The sequence below is a fragment of the Perca fluviatilis genome, chromosome 23, assembly GCF_010015445.1.
Source record: "Perca fluviatilis chromosome 23, GENO_Pfluv_1.0, whole genome shotgun sequence".
Classification (NCBI taxonomy): Eukaryota; Metazoa; Chordata; class Actinopteri; order Perciformes; family Percidae; genus Perca; species Perca fluviatilis.
The window spans coordinates 3012174-3034119 of NC_053134.1; the positions used below are offsets into that span (position 1 = coordinate 3012174).

General features: G+C 41.4%; 2 protein-coding genes across 2 annotated transcripts in view; both read right to left on the reverse strand.

The window, feature by feature from the left end:
* Positions 1–6430, reverse strand: part of LOC120553723 (receptor-type tyrosine-protein phosphatase beta-like) — an 81291-nt gene extending 74861 nt beyond the window's left edge. The window contains exon 1 of the mRNA XM_039792416.1: positions 5882–6430. Within this exon, the coding sequence (XP_039648350.1) occupies positions 5882–5959 (78 nt within the window). The 5' untranslated portion in view covers positions 5960–6430. The remainder of the gene's footprint in view (positions 1–5881) is intronic.
* An 8145-nt stretch (positions 6431–14575) lies between these two features.
* The window catches only part of LOC120553515 (receptor-type tyrosine-protein phosphatase R-like), a 67496-nt gene continuing 60125 nt past the window's right edge, over positions 14576–21946 (reverse strand). The window contains exons 14-17 of the mRNA XM_039792029.1: positions 21176–21286; positions 19542–19699; positions 18996–19109; positions 14576–17241 (exon numbers count right to left, since the gene is read on the reverse strand). Coding sequence (XP_039647963.1) covers positions 17148–17241; positions 18996–19109; positions 19542–19699; positions 21176–21286 — 477 coding nt within the window. The 3' untranslated portion in view covers positions 14576–17147. The remainder of the gene's footprint in view (positions 17242–18995; positions 19110–19541; positions 19700–21175; positions 21287–21946) is intronic.

A 21946-nucleotide genomic window follows, 5' to 3' on the forward strand; every position in this document is an offset into this window, starting at 1 on the left:
CTATAGCCTACTCCTGGTTGCTTGGCAACAGTAAACAGAAATTCTCCGGTGCTACCTTCAAGCACGTCTTAAAAGTTACTTCAGAGGTATTGTTAAAGGTATTGTGGAGGATTTTCTTTTTCCGGGTGGATCATCAAGACTATTGGTCCTCCTAGTTGTCAATCATTCTGGCGCTATGTTTACGTAAGGCCGTCGTGCGTGCTCGTCCCTAGGGTAGTTTTCGCTTTCTGCACATGAATACTTTCAGGTGTATATGTGTGGTGAGCTACGAGTGTCTACGAATTGTACGACAAGAAGAGAAAGGCCTCTGAAGAAAGAAACAAGACCGGAGTGTTTCTGGGAGAATGTTTCACACGCTGGCGTGCGCTAAAAGCACAGGTTGGGCTCTCCACTGATGCCTCAGTTGCCAAGTTTCTACTCGACAGGTAAAGTTTGGCTATTTGGAGAAATCCATTTAAAATCACTGCTAGTGAAAGTTGATGTAAGCTATGATTAGCGATGCTAGCCCTGGCACAAGTCACGCACCGCGCACACACGGTAAACATCTCAATTTGTGAAAAAGTGCAAATCTCCTTTCTGAAAGTAGCTCGTATGAGCCATGCCGACAGCAACTTGTAAACAGTGCACTCTCGTGCACACGTTTAATAGGCGTGCCCTCTCGGGAGCAGGTAGAGTGTTGCGCATGTGCATTTTTTCAAAAAGTGGAGAGGGCGGTTCTTTTCTAAAATTCGGGAAAATCCTCCACTATACCTTTTTAAGTCACAAGAACGATGTTTTTGGATTTAAAAGCATTTACTTCTCTATAAAAGTAACAAAATATATGAGATAAAATGCCAAAACATATCAGATATGTACAGAAATAACGATGTCCTGAAGCGTTTTGCGCCCTCTTCAATTATTTTCTTCGACTCGAGCCACTGACCTACGTCACTCTGCCTTCACTCCGATTGGCTGTCGCTTTGTGGCATCGCTCAGCATTTGCATAAAATAGACTTATTGTCTATTTTGGCCCCGGCTTGCTCGTGGCAGCGGCGAGCTCGTCGCTTGCAAACTGCCCCTCCCAGTGAAAATGAACGGCAGCCTGTCGCTCTGTCTCTGTCTCTGTCTCTGTCTCTTGTGTAACTATTATCAGACCGGGCCTCGCGGCCAGAGTATTATTTCCTGTTGCTGTGTTCGATGGTTGAGATGACTGCAGAGACGGATACATCTGCGAGATGGACATTATTTTCAGGAGTTATTACGCTGGGTTGAAGCGAGCTGTCCCGTCACCGTTCCCCGCGGTCAGAACCAGAACCAGAACCAGAGACGGTACGGGACAACGTCTGTGTCCCGACAACAGGTGACGCTACGTCAGCGCGGACAGCAGCGAGTCCGAGCCGCTGACCGGTAGAAACATGTCGGGAATTAATGTCGAGGCTTGCTACACGTAAACACCATTACATTTCATCAGCCGTGGAGAGTAACTATGTCGTACGTCAATTCAACTGTAAGGTACTTTTAATTGAGCATTTTCATTTTCTCCTACTTGCCTATTGTACGTTTTACTTCTCTATTTTTATAGCTTCAATTACTTTGCATATTCATATTAATTATACAAAATATTATGAATAATCTATGATGTATTAAAGTGGATAAAGAGGAGACTTGGTGGTGAAATTCACAAGCTGCCTGCCAAGTCATACTTCTGCTGTTATTTTGGTGAAAGTAACTCAAAAGTAGTTTAGCGCATTACAATTCAGAGACAGTAATATTGTAATATAACTAATTACTCTCAAATGACAGTAACTAGTCATCTATAATGCATTACATTTTGAAAGTAACTTGCCCAACACCGACTGTGAACCTAAATTGATATGCTACTTTAAGTTTGACACGTGGAGTTTAAATAAATGCAAACAACCCGGAGCATTTATTTTTCTCCTATCCCAGAATGCATCTGCGGTGTAAGCGTGAGTGTAAGTGTATCATGTTAATCAGGGAGTTTTAAAGGTGTTCGATAGAGCCAGGCTAGCCGTTTCCCCCTGCTTCTTCTTCGTCTTTATGCTAAGCTAAGCTAACCAGCTCTGTGCTTAACACACAGTCATGAGCGAGAGAATAACCCTTTTAATATGAGCTTTTGTTTTTGTTAATTATGTAAAGAGACTCTGGCAGATCCATGTTCTAGTTCTCTCCTCCCTCCATTAGTGGGAGTATTATCTGGAGGAACATACAAGCCCAAACTGAACATTTCTTTAATCTACTACTTTAAACAAGCCCCGGCTATTGTTTAGTCAAAATCTGTAAAACTCAAAAACAATGGCTCTTTCGTGTTGCGGCCAGGAGGTGGTAGTTAATAAGCAGCAGCTATTTAAAGAACCGTAACTGTGTTGAATCACTTTTTGGGTTCAACTGACCTCTGACCTTGTGCATGGATTATATTCAAACCAGGGATGCACCGAATCCAGGATTGGGCTTCTGATTGGGCTGAATATTTGGGCTTTTTGACGGGGTTCTGGTTTCTGCTGAACCTTAGAATTTTTTCCCACAGAACCGAACCCTACGCTTGCACTCGGCGCACTGCGCTGGTCGCCGTAGTGACGGCGCCGTTGATTACGGCAAGGTGTTTACGTAGGTGGAGCGTTCAATGCAGCAGGCTGTGAGGAAGTGGAAATGGATCTGGTGAGCAGAACAAGTTGTTGTTTGGCAGAACTTTCAGTCAAAAGAAGACCATTCAAGTCCAGCTACATGTTCAATCTGTTCAATGCTGATTGGTCTGGTGGTGGCGAGGAGCCTAAACTATACACAACATGGCCGCTGTTACAACATCTGGTCTGAAACATCTGAAAGAATACGAGTTGTGCACGAAGGAATCTCCAGACAGCAGCCAGAATGCAGCAACTTCAGGTACGGCAAAGGAAGGACAGTCCCTGTTTACTTCATTCATGAGTTCACTGGGTTCATGGACTGAGGATGGGAGGAGGAGTCAGCACCATCTCTACCAGGGGGTTCAGGATTCAGCAGAACCCCAAAAGTCTGGATTCGGTGCATCCCTAGTTTAAAGAGGTAGATTTGTCCCCCTCAAAAAATAAGAGACAACCCCCCTAACCTGCGAAGAATGTTGCATGGCTTCCATACATGCATGCATCCAAGTTATTTTGGGGCAATTTGGTTGAAAGAAACCCATATTTCTGATACAGAAAACTTATAAAACAGGTCAAATTTGAAATTCTCCGCTGCATGGCTTTTCCCAAAGACTTCAGGCTTCTGTAAATGGGGACTTGATACCATTTAGACGCACTACTTCTGGACAAAACGTATTAATAATAATAAATGTTATTTATATAGGGCTTTTCATGGTACTCAAAGACACTTTAGAGTAAAACCAGCATATATAGCACATTAAAAACAGATAAGCAATAAAAACAAGCATATTAGAAGCAATTAAAAACAATAAAACCAGTAGCTATGAGGTGAGAAATGTAAAACTATTCTATGTGAAAAGCTAATCTGACGAGGTGTGTTTTGAATGTGTCCAGGTCAGTACAGTAACGGATGTGTATGGGGAGGGAGGTCCAGAGGGAGGGGGCTGATATGGTGAAAGCTCTGTGTGGAATAGCTTGCCCCTAACCATATAGGAGGGTCCTACATTCAACACCTTCTAAATCTGTCTGTCTGTCTGTCTGTCTGTCTCCTGGCTCCTAGAATAAATGCACTCACTTTTAACTGACACACTTCATCACCCAGACCCTTTCACTGGTAAACTGAATGCACTATAGAGTGAATAATGTCTTTGTCATCATGTCTTTTTTTATTTTATTTTATTTTTGTCAATGTATATGTCCCCATTATGTGTACCTTTTTAATCTATAGTGAATGAGTGCTGTCTGACTGCTGGCTGTCTCTATGTCAGTCCTATGTTACCTGCCTAGGGACTGCAGATGAAAAGTAGTGATTTTTTACTAATTCTGGCATATTTTCATGGTGTTTTTTTTTTTTTTATACAACAATGTTCATAAATATGCACTGTCCCTATCAAATAAACCAATCAAATAAAAATAAAGAACTTTTTTTAAATCATCTTGATCTTTCTGACTGAACAAGAATGATTAAGATGTTTCGTTTATAAAGACAAACATTTCTTGATATAATAAGACAAATATCTCTTCATTTCGACAAAACTTCTCAGAGAGAAATATCTCGTTTTCTCTCAAAGAAACTGCATCGTTTTAGATTTTCAGTCTCAGCCTGAATTCCAAATTCCTATGCATGACGGTACATTTAAAAGACCATGATATGATATTTTGCATAACCCCTGCTAAAATTGGAAACACGACAACAGGCACACCGCACACACTGGTTTGGGCTGGCGAGCCGGCCAAAGAGTAGCACGCTAACGTTAGGTTTTGAGTGGATGGCGAGCGCGAGACGCCGAAATGGACGCCAATAAGATTCTGAATGGCAGCACCAAATGGAAGATGGAGAGAGAGATAAGAGGATTCGAGGGACATTTCTTATTCCATATTAATGTCCTGGAACGTTTTCTTACTCTTTGTTGCACAAAAACAGACATAACACGCTCGATATTGCACTTTTTTTTAAAGGTTTTGTCGTTTGTTTCGACCTATTCTTGCCTTTCTTCCTGACTTTTTTCTACTGTCTTTTTTTTTTTGAAATTTTTGTCGCTTTTTGGAAATTTTTTGTCACTTCTGTCGCCCTAGTGTAAGTTTTTATGACTATTTTGGACCTATTCTTGCCTTCCTTCCTTCTTTCTACAGTCTTTTTCCAAGTTTTTGTCTCCTTTTTCCATCAGCATTAAAATATTTTCCAGGTCCAAGGCTGTTGTTTAGTAAATCTTTCGCTGACATCGCTGTATTCGTCCTCTTTATAGAGACTTTTTATTTCTACCAAAAATTATTCACGCTGGTGAAAACAGTTTTTTAAGCCATGTACCCCCTAGTACATGGCTTAAAAAACTGTTCAAAGAGGGAACATTATTGAAAAAAGCTGGAGAACCAGTGCCTTAAAGGAGCATGACGGAGCATCTCTAGAAGAAAAATAGAACATTATAGTTCTTAATTGTGTTACTAAATAGTATCAATAAAGATTTGGACATTTCAAATGGACGATACAGCAGAGATAAGCGGATTCGAGGGACATTTCTTATTCCATATTAATGTCCTGGAACGTTTTCTTACTCTTTGTTGCACAAAAACAGACATAACACGCTCGATATTGCATTTGGGAATTCATCCTGTGGATCATGTTCTTATTTGACCTGCTTTTAAAACTAATCGCCACTCGAATTCTCTTTTTAAATGGATCAAATCTATTTTTTTTGAGTATTATTTATCTACTCTCTAGTGTGTAGGCTTGTGTGTTGTCTGGAGCTGCTCTTAACTAATTGCCCCTAGTGGGATTAACCCTTGTGTTGTCTTCCCATCGACCATGCAACTTTTAGTTTAATTTAAAATTTAAACCGTAAGAAGCTTTTGTCGCTTTTCCCGGTGTTTTTTTTTGGACATTTGTTCTTTTTTTTCACGTTTTTGTCACTTTTTCTGACGTTTTTGTCACTTTTTCTGACGTTTTTGTCACTTTTTCTGACATTTTTGTCACTTTTTCTGACGTTTTTGTCACTTTTCCGGAGTTCTTTTTTCAATTATTTTCTTCAAATGTTATAAAATTGAATAAAAACACCCACATTCAATGAAAGTAGTGAACTGATCATTCATTTAACCTGCGAAGAGCGTTGTACGGAACCATCCATGTTATTATTTTTGACAATTTGGTTGAAAGAAAACCCACATTTCTGACATAGAAACTTTTTGGGTCAAATCTGACAACCGGAGGGATAATAAAGTTGTTGAATCGAATTGAAACTGCGAGATAACGGGAGCAGACTCACCCGGACCAGCAGCAGCAGCAGCAGCGAGGTGAAGCACAGACGGCAGAGAGAACCTGGGTCAACTTTACATTTCAGCATTTTGATCCTCCTTCAGATCCTGAGACCGAACCAACTGCACCATAATCCTGCGGCCGAGGTAGAAGACGTGCGTCTGTATTCCCTCTCTGAGACAGAAAGTATTCTTCTCTTTCTGTCTTCAGCGGTCGGTCTTCAGCGTGCACAGAGTCCTTCTAGAAAAAGAAACAGCTGGACAACAACTCGTTCAAAATACCTCTCGGAAAAACAATCAATCCCTATTTGACAGTTGTCTTTTTTCCCATAAATCTAGTCTGCGTTGTCCGGCTCTCGGTCTCGTGTGCGTCCTCGACTCCGACTTCAAACAGTCTTTTTCCTCTGCACTCCCTGCCTGTCTCACTCTCAGCCGTCTGTCTCCCTTCCTGTCTGTCTGTCGGTCAGACTCTATAGTGTATAGAGGCCGAGAGTCACTAAAGGACTTCCTCAATAGAGCCAACAGCTCTGTGAGTCAGAGCAAAAAGGCCCGGCTAGAACCTGCCCGCATGGACGCTATAAATAACGCCAGCGCACCTAGCCGCGCTCGCAGAGGTAGACGCTATAAATAGAGACGCAGAGCGTTTGATTGGTTCCCACGAGACGACACCGTGGTGGAGTTTAAAGTTTGGTCTCTTTCTTTTCACGACAGCGTTGTCTTTTGACAGCGTCTTTGATCGTTTCTTGGGTGTAAATTTAGTTCTTGGCTTCACAAAAGTTGTATATTATCAGACTCTATGGGCTTGTATTTCTGTTTGCTTTATCTTTTTTGTATTTCTTTGGGACTATACAGTATATATATATACACATTTTGACTATTATGTTGACCTGTTTATTTTTCTATTTTTTGGTAGAGGAATTATGTTTTACTTATTTTTTTTCGGACTCTGAATAAGCCTTTTATGCTTTTATTTCCCTCTCCTGACTTGCACTGGAATACCTTGTTTTTAACATCTATTGTATGTACCTTTTTTATATCTTTGTGCAAATAAACTTGACTGAAATAAACTTTAAATCCCTCTTTTGCTTTGGCTTTTCATTTGCAAATATGGTTCTGAAGAAGCATAAAAAAGTAGGCATGCGCCGGTTACCGGTTTCAAGGTATACCGTGGTTTATAAAGTCACCGTTTCAGACCTCTACGATTTTCCGTGCAGTTTCACCTAAAGTGCAGTTTAGGTGAATTGGGGTAAAAAATAACTACAAAACTATATGTATTATAATTTCTCTTAAAATGCTCACATTATGCTTTTTGGCTTTTCCCCTTTCCTTTATTGTGTTATATATCTTTTCTTGTGCATGTTATTGGTTTACAAAGTGAAAAAGCCCAAAGTCCCCCCCCAAAGGGACTTACCATCTCCAACAGAAAACACTGTTCACCAACTGCTCCAAACAGCTCTGTTGTAGTCCAGCCTTTACTCCAGAGACAGACGTGGTCACTTCTTCTTCTGACTGGCTAGTAGTCCTTACCTAGGTACTGTCAGGGCACGCCCTCATACTCTGCTTCTGACTGGCTAGTAGTCCTTACCTAGCTACTGCACATGTGCGACTCCCAACAGAGATGTAACAGAAGTGAGATGTCTCACTCTGTAGCTAAAACAGAGAGCTCAACACACTGGGTGAAAAGCGGAGCTGCAGCAATGTGCAGTACAACAAAAATGTTGTTTTTTGAAAATTAAACCATATAAACTTATTCTGGTACAACCTCTATATACAATGATGAACCTGAAAATGAGCAAAATATGAGCACTTTAAGATTGATGGGCAAATAGGGCATTAACCTATTCATTTGCACGTGTGTGTGTGTGTGCTTTTTTATTAATAAGGGAAATAATTCCACTAATGAACCCTGACAAAGCACACCTGTGAAGGTAAAACCATTTCAGGTGACTACCTCATGAAGCTCATTGAGAGAACACCAAGGGTTTGCAGAGTTATCAAAAAAAGCAAAGGGTGGCTACTTTGAAGAATCTAAAATATAAGACATGTTTTCAGTTATTTCACACTTTTTTGTTAAGTACATAATTCCATATGTGTTCATTCATAGTTTTGATGCCTTCAGTGAGAATCTACAATGTAAATAGTCATGAAAACTTTTGGCCTGTACTGTGTGTGTGTTTCTGTATATATATATATATATATATATATATATAAACACCTAAATGTATTTTTTTTTTTTTTTTTCCATTAGTCTGAAAGCACAACATCTCATAATTGGCCGGTGCTTTCAATAGAAAGCGTGTTTTCGCCTGCCCTGTCTGGCCTTAAAAGCCAAACTGCTTTTGTTTCAGTTGGTCGGAGCTACTTTTAGTCACCCACACCTCTTTCCTTCCTTCCTGCTCCCCTCCTCTCTGGCTTTGTTTCACTCTCTCATTTTATACGACAGTGAGTTTCTAGGAACAGTTAAAGCTCCAAAAATGAACTTCATTAAGCTATCTCCATGTTTCAGAAAAAAAAAAAAAAAAAAAGAGCAGTCTTACTTTGTCATGAAAACTTATCCCAAAATTCCTGAAAAAGTTATGTTAGGGTATGTTCACACTTGGCGTCTTTTTTGATGAGAACAAGTTGACTAGGGCGCTTTTTGTAGTGAAAATAAATGCTGGAAGCGTTTTAATTCCAAAAAGCAGCCGAGAGCATCTGTTGTTGCTATAACAACAGCTACTACAGAATTCTTGCTAGAGTGCTATGTGGAGCGGAGCTACTAAACACACACACAGAGAGAGAGAGAGAGAGAGAGAGAGAGACCGACCTGTAGATCACCCGGTCATACTGTATAACTCGCTGAGCTCCGACTCCATGTGGTCTGGCTACTCCGCTTTTTATTGGTCGGCTGTAAAAAGCACTTGACGTAGGGCGGTTTTGTTCCCAGAAAAGTTGAACTTTCTTCAACTTCTAAAAGACGCTCCGAGCTGCAAAAAAGAAATTAAGAAAAACATGGCTAGTATTTTTTACTCAGGTGGATGCAATACGTTTCCGTGGATTTTGGCATAAATGGGTAAATACAACTTTTTTGGGGGAATTGTGTGGGGCATTCTGTGCTCCACGAATCATGTTTTTTCTTGAGATTTCTTCGGTCATTTTTTGCCGGTTGCCACCCTTAACGTGTGACACTGCCAATTCAAGTCAAATTAGTGAATCCATGGATGTTTTGAGAACCACGACACCGAACAATTAGGGCTCGGTTACGCCACTGATTTCCTGAATCGATTCCAATTCACAAGTTCCCAGTTTGATTTGATTTCCGTTTCAATTCAATATAGATTTGGGAAATTTAAGTTACAATACCAAAGTTTCTTGGATATGAAAGAGACTCACAGAACTAATGTAAATTGTACAAGGCACCCCCAGAAATGACCCCCAAAGCAGTTACATAGAGACAGAAAAAGTGCTTTGTTAAGAGCAGAGGGTGTGCTGAGAGACGGAGACCTAAAGCCATGCATCGGGGAAATTAGCGGTTTTTCCCTCGCCAAAAATGTTGCCCAGCTTTGGAGCATTATTTAGCATGACATGGATTCCTTAGATTGTCTAGTTTCCTATGATACCAATATCTTCTGTCTAGCTTTAGCCTCTTTAAAAGATCGTCTCAGGATTTTATGAACCAATATCGGATCATTCATATGAAGATCGATTTAAACCCTAAAATCAATTTTTTTTTTTACAGATTAACGTACGCTGCCGACTCAAAATCTGGATTTCACTGTCAAATAGTTTGCCCTGAAATTCAATAGTTCTGAATATTTTGCACATTTAGGTTTTTGATTTTCACAGCAGGCAACAGTCAGTAAGAATCAGAGAAAATGAGAGTCAGAGTTCCATCGTTTTAATGTCCAGTGTTTATGTACAGATTATAGGTAACAATATTATATGTATATATATATATATATATATATATATATATATATATATATATATATATATATATATATATATATAATGTAGATAGAGTAGCTAAAGAGGTTACAGAACTACTCAGTGGCTAATATTCCGGACTGTTACAACATTCAGGTTGATTAGTAATACAGGTATAAATCACTTTCAGGTGTCCTCTGACCGAGCTGTAATACAAACACAGCAGAAGTTTAGAGGGACACGAAAACATTTTGAATGTTAATGTGTTAGTTTAGTTTTTCACAACAGTTATATCTCGGAAACAGTCCCAACCATCCCAACGGTCCCAATGGCCTGTCCCAACCATCCCAACGGTCCCAATGGCCTGTCCCAACTGTCCCAACTGTCCCAACAGTCCCAATGGCCTGTCCCAACTGTCCCAACTGTCCCAACCGTCCCAATGGCCTGTCCCAACTGTCCCAACTGTCCCAACCGTCCCAATGGCCTGTCCCAACTGTCCCAACTGTCCCAATGGCCTGTCCCAACTGTCCCAACTGTCCCAACCGTCCCAATGGCCTGTCCCAACTGTCCCAACTGTCCCAATGGCCTGTCCCAACTGTCCCAACAGTCCCAATGGCCTGTCCCAACTTTCCCAACAGTCCCAATGGCCTGTCCCAACTGTCCCAACTGTCCCAACAGTCCCAACTGTCCCAACCGTCCCAATGGCCTTTCCCAACTGTCCCAACTTCCCCAACAGTCCCAACAGTCCCAATGGCTTGTCCCAACTTCCCCAACTTCCCCAATTGTCCCAACAGTCCCAACGGTCACAATGGCTTGTCCCAACGTCCCCAACAGTCCCAACTGTCCCAACAGTCCCAACTGTCCCAATGGCCTTTCCCAACTTCCCCAACTTCCCCAACTATCCCAACGGTCCCAATGGCCTTTCCCAATTTTCCCAACTGTCCCAACAGTCCCAACAGTCCCAATGGCTTTTCCCAACTGTCCCAACTTTCCCAACTGTCCCAATTTTCCCAACTGTCCCAACAGTCCCAATGGCTTTTCCCAACTGTCCCAATTTTCCCAACAGTCCCAACGGTCCCAACGATCCCAGTTTTAGCAGCAAGATCTCTCTGTGTGTTTGTGGTCCATTGAAAATGTAATTACCCATGTTAGGTTTAATAGCACTTTAACTTGTACTGTAAAATGTGATATCCCATTCACACAGAAAGCAGGTTAGATGAGTAATGTTCTTCGTTTCTGGCATTACTGTAGAAACCTCAGATCTCTAAAACAAGTCAACCAGGAACTGACAAAAACCACCTATTCATTTTATTCTAAAATACGTTGGACGTATTAACACTTAACTTCACTCTTTTATTGACATTTTTTTCTCTCCAAATGCACTGGCACTCAAATAGTTTGGTTTTTTTCTTTTAATATTTTGACATTTTTAAGGCAGTGTCAATGCGTGTCCAAACTTTGATTTTGGGGCTCAGATAAAAGATAAAAAAGTCAACTGTTAAATTCGTCCAGTTCCTGTTAAGTTGGTGATTTATAGATGAGGTTTCTACCCCCAAATAGCGAGCTTTAATGTGAGTCGACAAATAGCTGATAGCTGCTAAAACACATAAAAAACATGTAGAAACAGTATAAAAATAAAGTTATTATTACTTTGATACACCAAAAATAACGTATTCGCTAGATAAGAATTTACAACAGCACATCGATGAGATGACCGCACCATTGCGACGCAAATTATTTCACATTTTTGGTATGAAGCAACATATTACACAACAGGGGAATTGTCAAAGCAATAAACAAGGCTAACTACGACACCGAGTGTAAACTCTGACACCAAGCAGCAAAACATTTCTCAGAAAATTATGTTTCTCAATTTGGCAGAGGTGCTGAAAACTGAAAAACATTACAGCAGCAATTTCAGTTTTGATGAAATATATCGTGACTGAAAGTGATTGACAAGCCTCCAGTTCTTCACGTGTTTTATACGTTTGATTAGAGCCACTGACTGTAAATATTAGTGGACAAAGCATCCGGTTCGGCGAAGTGCTGCAAATGCAGAAGTGCCTTAAACCTGCATTATATCTGACTTCCAGCAGGGGGCGACACGTGCGGTTGCAAAAGGAGTTTGGTTTCTGTAGAAGTCTATGAGAAAGTGATCCACTTCTCACTTGATTTATTACCTTAGTAAACATTTTCATGATGAGTTTATGGTCTCAATCGCTAGTTTTAAGTCTTCTGCAACACAGAATGGTGTTAATTTTTTGAATTATGGTCTTGTTGATTTTAAAATCGGCGATAAAGCAGGGGGTGTTTAGGGCGTGGCTGTTATGTGATTGCCAAAGTGTGTAACGTAACGTGGCTCCTCCCTCTCGTCTAAAATCGTCACATCCACAACCTGGATGGCTGGTTGGAGTCGACGACTCATAGCAGATCTCCACAACATTACACATGCCCGGTCCATTACTATTAACAGTCTATGATTAGAGCTGCAAAAATTAAGCGATTAATTGTACAATAAACCAATAAATTAATCTGCAACTATTTTTATAAATCGATTAATCGATTTGAGTCATTTCTAATGAAAACAAGTCAAACTTCTCTGATGTCAGCTTGTTAAATGTTCATATGTTCTAGTGTCTTCTCTCCTCTTGTTAAATATGAATATTGTTCTAGTGTCTTCTCTCCTCTTGTTAAATATGAATATTGTTCTAGTGTCTTCTCTCCTCTTGTTAAATGTTCATATTGTTCTAGTGTCTTCTCTCCTCTTGTTAAATATGAATATTGTTCTAGTGTCTTCTCTCCTCTTGTTAAATATGAATATTGTTCTAGTGTCTTCTCTCCTCTTGTTAAATATGAATATTGTTCTACATTTGAGGACGTCATCTTGGGCTTTTTGTAGACCCACATTTTTCACAATTTTCTGACATTTAAGAGACCAAACAACTAATCGATTAATCGAGAAAATAATCGACAGATTAACCGACAATGAAAATAATCAATAGTTGCAGCCCTAGATTTGATCCATTGGTATTTCTATAAGTTTTAACATGAAGGTGAGTGCATTGAGTTCATATTCTAAGATCATTTTAACGCAACACTAAAGAACTTTTCTGCTTCGTTCCGCCTACAGGTTGGAAGCGAAATTGTCCATTACCGTTACCATTAATTCATATGTCTCATTCGAACTACAGATCTGCTATCCAGTCTGGCAAACTTGCACTAAAATAACGTACCTTAAAATAACGTACCTTAATATAACGTACCTTAAAATACCTTTACCTAATAGTTTCCAAAATCGTTTCAATGGTTCATCAACTCCTAACAGGGTGAATGGCACTTCTGCATTCGCTTTGCAGCCCTCTGCTATAACCGCACTATGCAAGTTTGCCAGATCGGGTAGCACACATGTGTCAAACTCAAGGCCCGGGGGCCAAATCCAGCCCAAATCCAGATTTTGATCAGGCTCGCATTTCAATTTAGGTTCACAGCTAATTCTGGCCTGACTAGTTGTGCACCACACCAAAAAAAATATCACTGTTTTGCATGTTTTGCATACTGTAATTATGCGACACTGCCGTGCAGAATTTAACAGATTTTCCGACTTTGAGACTCAATTCCCCGCAGAAGGAGAGAGTTTTTTAAAATATTCAGGCTGTGAAACAGGTTGTGGTGAGTCGGCTGGGTGGCAGCTGCTTTTAAAAATGTAATGTTTGTTTCACATGACTTGGTAAATTCTACAATGGCTAAGAAACTTTTTTGCTGACTTTTTTAGGGTTTTATCTCAACCAAACTGTATGGGAGAGAGCTATAGGAGACATGCAATAATACAAAGTTAATTGACTTTTTTGTTAAATAAAAGCATGTCAATAAACTCTACATGTCTGGCCCTTATTGGGATCGTCATTTCCAGTGTGGCCCTTAGTGAAATTGAGTTTGAGACCCCTGGAATAGCGGCTCTGTAGTTCAAATGAGACATATTAGCCGCTTTCCAACCAGAGGGATTTTTGCAGTTCCTAAAACATAAAATTCCTAGAACTCTTTTTTTTTTTTTTTTTTCTCGTGTTCTGACTGGACCAATTTGGGGATTTTTAAGTCCCTCTGACTGCAGTTCCTGTAACTCTTTCAGCTCCTACTAGAGAGCAGGGTCTTTTCTGTGTTCCCTTTTCAGCATAGGGACCTAGGATCAACGAGGGTCGAGTTTCCGGTACAGACAGACCAACAACGGGAGACAATTTTAACAATTTTCGCCATCTTATTCATCACTAAATTCACTTCTGACTACGTTTTAGGCCAGAAATGAACTGTTAACATTTCGAATATCGGCAGTCTTGCGGAAATTGATGCCGAATTGACAATTTGCTTCAAAGTTTTCGGAGGTGAGAAGCTCCATGAAGTGAGGCGACAGCCGGCAGGCGCCTGCCCCGGCCGCGAGCTCGTCGCTGGGCCATGTCCTGCTCAGAGACCCCCCGCTGTCAGCTGGAGGTCTCTCAGACCACTCTCGTAAATAAGAGGCTTTTATTTCGCCGTTGACGGTTCGTTTGTTTAGATTAAGATTAACGGGAACCTGGGGTTAACGGTCTTTTCAGGGTTAAACTCCACACACACACACACACACACACACACACACACACACACACACACAAACGCAGCCGGCAGAGAGAGAGAAATCCTTTCTCTTTGGGAGACTTGTTTAAATTATGACAAATATGCGATATACATTAGATTTAGTAAGTAGTTCATACTTTTTTGGTGTAGGCCTATTTGTTTTCTGATTTTAATGCTATAAAGACCGTTGCCGTGCTTGCATTACTCCCTTACCCCTCCTATAGTCCCTGTGGCCACTTGGCCAGTGCGAATGCAAATTGAAACGGTTTTGGGGGAGAGTAGTTAGTAGATCTGCTTAGAAGAGGACTTCTCCTAGAACTACGTTCCTGTAACTACCTGGTCGGAAAGCGGCTAATGAGACATTACGACAGCGGTAACGGACAATTCCGCTTCCTACCTTTAGGGACTGAAGCAGAAAAGTTCTTTAGTTTTACATTAACAGATGAAGATGAAACACAAAGCACTCGAAAACTACATCTCCCATAATTCTTAGACTGCAGTCCAAGCCTCATGGGAGCCTTACGTGTTGGAAAGTATAAAAATAATTGCTGTAACAAAGAAATTATTCTTTTGCGAGCACGGTTTAGCAGTGGAATACTAGATTTAATTAGTTTTAACAAAATATTGCATTAGCATAGCGGGCTAATAATAGCATAATATGCTTATAGGTTAGCATCCATTTATTGACATTGAAGCACACGGATTAACACTGAACTAATAATGCTAGAATTAGCCTCTACGGAGATTGCTGAACTACGTTTGTCATTAGATTGGTTTGTCAGCTTTCAGCTTGTGATCTATGGCTGGAGTTTAAACCCTTTTGTGACTTCTCGGGGTCTCTGTAAGTTACCGAGCAGCGGACAACACTTACATCTTGTGAAAATGGCACAGTCTGTGGAAACGAAGATCACGAAGTTGTATTCGATTACTAGCGTTACCTCCGCCAAGAAGGTCATGTATTTGGTTCCGTTTGTGTGTCTGTCATACCCCTTTCCCACCGAGGCAGAGCTGGTGCTGGTTCGGAGCCAGAGCCTGGTTTCAAATCGGTTCTTTGTTTTTCGACCACCAAAGCACCAGCTCCGAACCGGTAAAAGTGGTTCTTAAGTAGCAACAAATCACTGCTGGGCCAAGAAGAAGTAAGAACCGTTTACGTCAGCGGCTGGGGTTACCGTCACCAACAAGACGAACAGAAACTTGTGACCGCCATTTTTGAATTAGCAGATAAACACGATGGACGCGATTAAACGACAGCAGCAGCAGCAGCAGCAGCAGCAGTGGTCAGAGGAGGAAACGAGCTGCTTTCTTGCACTATAAAGGCGAGCCGCGCCAACACGTTGGATCCACCGAGTTTGGACGCCGATGTCGGTCCGCAAAGCCACGAACATCGATAGCAAAGCAACGTCCGCCATTGTTGATGGTGTGTTTGTGTTTGGCGCCGCGACCGCGCTAACGTTGCTGGGACAGATGAGACGTATACAGTGATGTAAGACCTGGCTCTGTGCCGGCTCCTTAGCTCTGTGGAAAAGCAAACCGGTTCTTTGGAGGCTCGTCAGTCGAACCAACTCCGAACCGGCACTAGCTCTAGCTCTGAACCAGCACCTGGTTCTTGTTGGTGGAAAAGGGGTATCAGAAGAATTACGGAAAAACTACCGGCCCGATTCCGATGAAACTTGGTGGAAAGGTGTAGCATGAGCCGAGGAAGAACCCATTACGTTTTGGAGTAGATCCGAAATCACGGGGCGGATTACGGCTCTGCAATTAATCACACTTTCACGCGATCACACGATTGTTTTCGGTCATTCGCATTTTATTTATTGTTATCAAACGATTGTGAAAGTGCACTACAACACTTAATGTTGTTTTGTGTTCATTATTCAATACTAGCATTTGAACATTTGCAAGCTAGAATTTTTTTTTAAGTTACTTGAGCTGTAAGTTTACCGACACTTTACCAAGTTTTAAATGAAGTTCTAGTAGACGACAACTTCAACGTGAAGTTGAGCGCAGTGCATTTGACAGAGTTGGCGTAAGTTCATCGTGACGAAATTTCACCAAAACGTTCAAAAGGTATCGAAATGAAGTTGGTGAAAAAGAAAAGGGTATCAAATGAAGTGCTCTATTGGTATCTGCATCACTTTAACGGCAAACATGAAAAAGGTTTGCGTAGGTGACCGAATCGCGGAGTAACGTACGGAGTGCGGATGTCACAAGAGCAGCGAGGCTGGAAGGTTGAGTGCTTTAACCAAAAGCTGCAACCAGCTAACAGTCATTTTCCAACAGCCAACACCACGATACAAAACCATTTTGAAAATCCTATAAGACACGGAAACACAACAGTGTGATTCATCAACGTACCTTCACTTTCAGTCAAACTATTTCTAAGTCTCCATGACAGTAAAGAGGTAATAGGACAGTCTAATTACTGCAGTTAAAAACACGATCCGACAGTCAGTTGAGAGAAGTTAAGCGAGTCTTTTGAGCTCTTCTGAAGAACCTCTCGCCAAAAAACACACGAAGAAACAGCAGAGGAGAAGAAGAAGAAGAAGAAGAAGAAGAAGAGCGGATGCTTTCCATTTTCAGAAGTTTACCTTTCCTCTTTCCTTCGGCGGGCTCACCCCAAAGCAGTCCTTATTGGTTGTCCATCAAACTCAAAGACCTCCTCCAGAAATTCCCTAATGTCGGAGATCATACCGGCTACAAGGACCCGCTTCATGTTAGCACACTTCCTGGTGTTTAAGTCCACGCCTCCTGTGGGGTGGTGCGCCCTCATTGGCCGGTTTCTGCAGATAGGCGGGCCTCGTACAGGCTCAAGGCGTGATGGACGAACTCGTACTGCTCACCTGTCTGGATCATACCTCCTCTGCACAGACAGACAGAGAAATGATTAGGCTACGTTTACATTACACTCGCATAAAACGCAAAAAGTGCTGAAAATTTTAATACGGAAGTTTCATCAGGAAAATGCACTTAAAGTATTAAAAGTAAAAGTACTCAATGCAGAAAAATCCTCACATTTTAGAAACGGGAATTGAAAAAAGCATTAAAAGCATCAAAATCTGGGTCAAAGGCTTCAAAAAGAATGTTATAAGCATAAAAAAAAGGTCAAAATCACCAAAAAGAGTGTTAAAATCGTCAAAAAAGGGTCAAAGGCGTCTTTGCAATCAATTTGAATGGGGGTAGTGCGGAAAAAAACCTTAAAAAACATCCTTATTTTGTAAAAACTATGTACGGTAGACAACATGGAGAGACAAGTAATTATTTGATCCCGTTTGAATTGAGCCATGAATTACACATATCATGTTTGTCAGTTTAAAAGATAGTTTAGCAAGTGAAGAAAGTCTGAGCTTGTCGTAGGTTTGTCGTAGCACCACTCAGTTTCGTGCGAAAGCGCTCTGTGAAATACATCTCTCGTCTCGCACAATATACGCAACCTCACTCGCTAAGCTAGCTAGCTTAGCTCTGTTCCTCAACACACGCTAATGTAACGTTATCTTACCGGATGTGTTTCATCCAGCGTTTTTTTCATCAGCCGGGGAGAGAAAGAAGGAGCTGCTGCTCATGTGAGTAACGTTACATCCCGGTACCAAACACACAGACATCGTAGCTTCAAAGAGACGTCACTTAGAGACTCTGAAGGGTGCGGTCTTTCTAATTCAAATGTTCACAGTCCGATACTTCAACAGTTTTACGACTAGGGTTGGGTACCGAAACTCGGTGCCAATAGGGAACCGGTGCCGACGTAAACGGTAGCAACGAGACCGAATAAGAACGAAAGTTTCGGTGCCTCATTTCGGTGCTTGACTTTACACTACACCTGACAGCATGTAACGTTAGCCTAGCTTTAGCTAGCAGCTGGATTAAACACCGGTAAAATGCTGACAGCTAACGTTAAACAGTGTAAAGTGTGACTGGATTTCACTGTGGAGGACTTCAACAGGATGTAACAGTCTGCTCTGCAGCGCAGCAGCAGCTGCCGCTGTCGCAATTCATAGATATACAGTAGTAGTACTACTAGTACTAGTAGTACTATGTTTATATGGTCGGAATTAAACAACACAGACGGTGCGTTCACTTAAAACAGGTAGCCTCGTGGTGCATTCACAGTAATTGTAAAATACCCTTTTCCCATCTGGGGTTCAACAGCAATTTACTGGTGAAATAAGTTATTGTTATTGTTATAGTTATTACATTATTATTAAATCTTTAATTTTGACCATGGCCTTAGCAATAAACAAGTCACTGACTGTTGTTTACTACCCTTATTTTTTTTCTTCTTCTTCTTTTTTTTTAACTTTATTGAAAAGTACCTGTTCAGGCACCGTTTAGGCACCGGCACCGTTTTAAAAGTATCGATTTAGCACCGGAATCGAAAAAAAAACCAAACAATACCCAACCCTATTTACGACAAACTGAGACTTTCTTGACTTGCAAAATGATCTTTCAAACTGACAAACACCGTATGTGTAATTCACGGCTCAATTCAAACAGTATCAAATCATTATTTGTCTCTCCCCGTTCACTACCGGACCGATTTTTTTCCAAAATGAGGTCCAACAGGAGGGGGGAGGAGGCTTTGCCTCTCTCTGGTAGTTGAAGTATTTGAGTGTATGTTACCTGTCGGCTCGGAGCCGGCAGGTGATGCTCAGAACATCCACCACACCCTCCAGCTGCAGCTGTCTGCAGCCTATCGTCGTGGCGATGAAGCAGCCGGTCCGGCCAATCCCGGCGCTGCAAGCAAAAGCAGCGTGGGTAACGGAGTTACTTCACAAACTTTTACGGCAGTAAGGCAAGGCAAGGCAAGGCAGCTTTATTTGTATAGCACATTTCAGCAACAGGTAATTATGCTTTACATAAAACATTAAAGAGCAGTTAGAAAACGATTAAAAAACAAATGAAAACATTAAAAGACAAGAATAAAATTGACATTGCAGTATAAGAATTTAAAGAACTGAGAGGTAAAATACGCAAATAAAAGTTACAGTGCAGTATAAGAAATTAAACATTAAAAGGCAGTTATTGACTGTCATACAGTGTCATCAATGCAACTTCAGTATAACAAATAAACAGTTATTTAAAGAAAGGCAACATAAAAAAGATAGGTCTTTAGCTTTGATTTAAAAAGTAGTAGAAGAAGTTTCCCATTTCGGCGTCTCTCTTTACCTGCAGTGGACGATGACCGGCCCCATGGCGGCCGCCGCCCGTCTGTCCGTCTCCACGTCTTCCATCAGCTGCAGCAGCGGCATCGTGGAGTCGGGCGTTTTGTGGTCGGGCCAGGATGTGTACCAGTAATGCTGCAGCACGCGGGTTTGATTCCCACACTACACACACACACACATACAAGAACACGTTCAATTTGAATTCCAAACAAGCAAGCAAAGACTTTAAAGTTACAGCGCAGAGTTTCTGTCGCCCCCCAGGAGGAATTCTAAAATAACAGACCTTTTTCACAGCAGACATGTTGACATGTCATAGTAGGAAAAAACACAGGTGTATTCAAAACCATTACTGATGGCTAGGGCTGTGCAATTAATCAAAATGTAATCGTGATTATGATTTCGGCTCCCAATGATTTACAAAAAAAGAATAATCGAGAAAAACAATTATTTAGCTCATTACGTTTTGCAAGTCAACTCTTATTTTCTCTTGTGTTCTGAATGAAGAAATAAAGTTTCAATAGGACAAGTATTAAGGCAAAGTTCCCGGTTGTATGGTTGTTGTTTTTTTTACTGTTGATTTATTTGACCTTTTCCACTGTTTAAGTACAATAATGGCAACACTTAGGAGAGACCCTGGTATTAAACCATTACTGATGGCTGCATTCCACTTAGGAGAGGTCCTGGTATTAAATCATTACTGATGGCTGCATTCCACTTAGGAGTGACCCTGGTATTAAACCATTACTGATGGCTGCATTCCACTTAGGAGTGACCCTGGTAGTAAACCATTACTGATGGCTGCATTCCACTTAGGAGAGGTCCTGGTATTAAACCATTACTGATGGCTGCATTCCACTTAGGAGAGGTCCTGGTATTAAACCATTACTGATGGCTGCATTCCACTTAGGAGAGGTCCTGGTATTAAACCATTACTGATGGCTGCATTCCACTTAGGAGAGGTCCTGGTATTAAACCATTACTGATGGCTGCATTCCACTTAGGAGAGGTCCTGGTATTAAACCATTACTGATGGCTGCATTCCACTTAGGAGAGGCCCTGGTATTGTTCATGCTGACTCACTGAAATATCTTACTGGGACACTTGATGGAACTGAGCCATCGTTAAGGTTATTAATCTCAGCTGTGCTTCTCCTACTATAACAAGTCAAAATATCTGCTGTGAAAAAAGCTCCATGAGGCAAGTCTTGGGTGCTAAAATGCTAAAACTCCTAAAGACCCGAGCCAAGTTCCCGTGTTTTGGTTGCTAGCTGCTCCTGGTTAAAGTGAATGGGTTAGCGCCACGGAGATAGCGAATAAATTCAGCATAGGCTCACTGACTTAAGGCGGAGCAGCTATTCTACATTTTAGTGACATGCTGCTTCCTCCAAATGTTGCCTTTAGTAATCTGTCCCTTGCTGCAACCGACAACCCCTAAATTGTATGCAAATAATTGCGTGATGACGTCACTCATATGCAAATGAGCACATGACGTCAAGTGCACGTAAGCGATCTAAAACCCAGGGAAAACCCTTAATTAGCTTTGTATCAACTCATTTGGCAATGGCTTGGATGTAACAGACATTCATTAATATGAAATAGCTTTAAGAAATAAGAGAAATGTGAATAAATGTGTGTGTACCTTGAGTGTGAGGCTGCGAGCGGTGTAGTGTTCACACTCTCTGATGCTGTTGACCAACACCTCGACCTTCCCGTAGATTCCCCTCTTCTCCGGCCAATACAGAACACACTTCTGCAGAGACACACACAGAGATAACGTGGGAAACAGTTAGGGTCCTATCTCGCATCCGGCGCAGCGCACAGCCCGCCGACAAAGTGTGTTTGCTAGTTTAAGACCGACAAAAACCTGGTCTAAAGTCAATAACGCAGCATTTCATTGTTATTTTAACAGAGCGTTAGTAAGATGCTTATAGGCTTGTGCACAGCGCGCACACACTATGCTTGTTACACACACAGGGACACACAGCAGCACACACACACACACACACACAGGGACACACACTATGCTTGTTACACACACAGGGACACACAGCAGCACACACACACACACACACACACACACACACAGGGGGACACACTATGCTTGTTACATACACAGGGATGCACAGCAGCACACACACACACACACACACACACACACACACACACAGGGGGACACACTATGCTTGTTACACACACAGGACGCAGCGGCACACACACACACACACACACACACACACACACACACACACACACACACACACACACACACACACACACACACAGGGACGCACAGCAGCACACACACATGCAGAAGATTACAAATAAAAATATTAGGGTGTAAATCCTCCATCATAACAGCAATGCTCCAAGGCTTTTAAAGGGAATGGGAGCTGATCTCTGATTGGTTGAT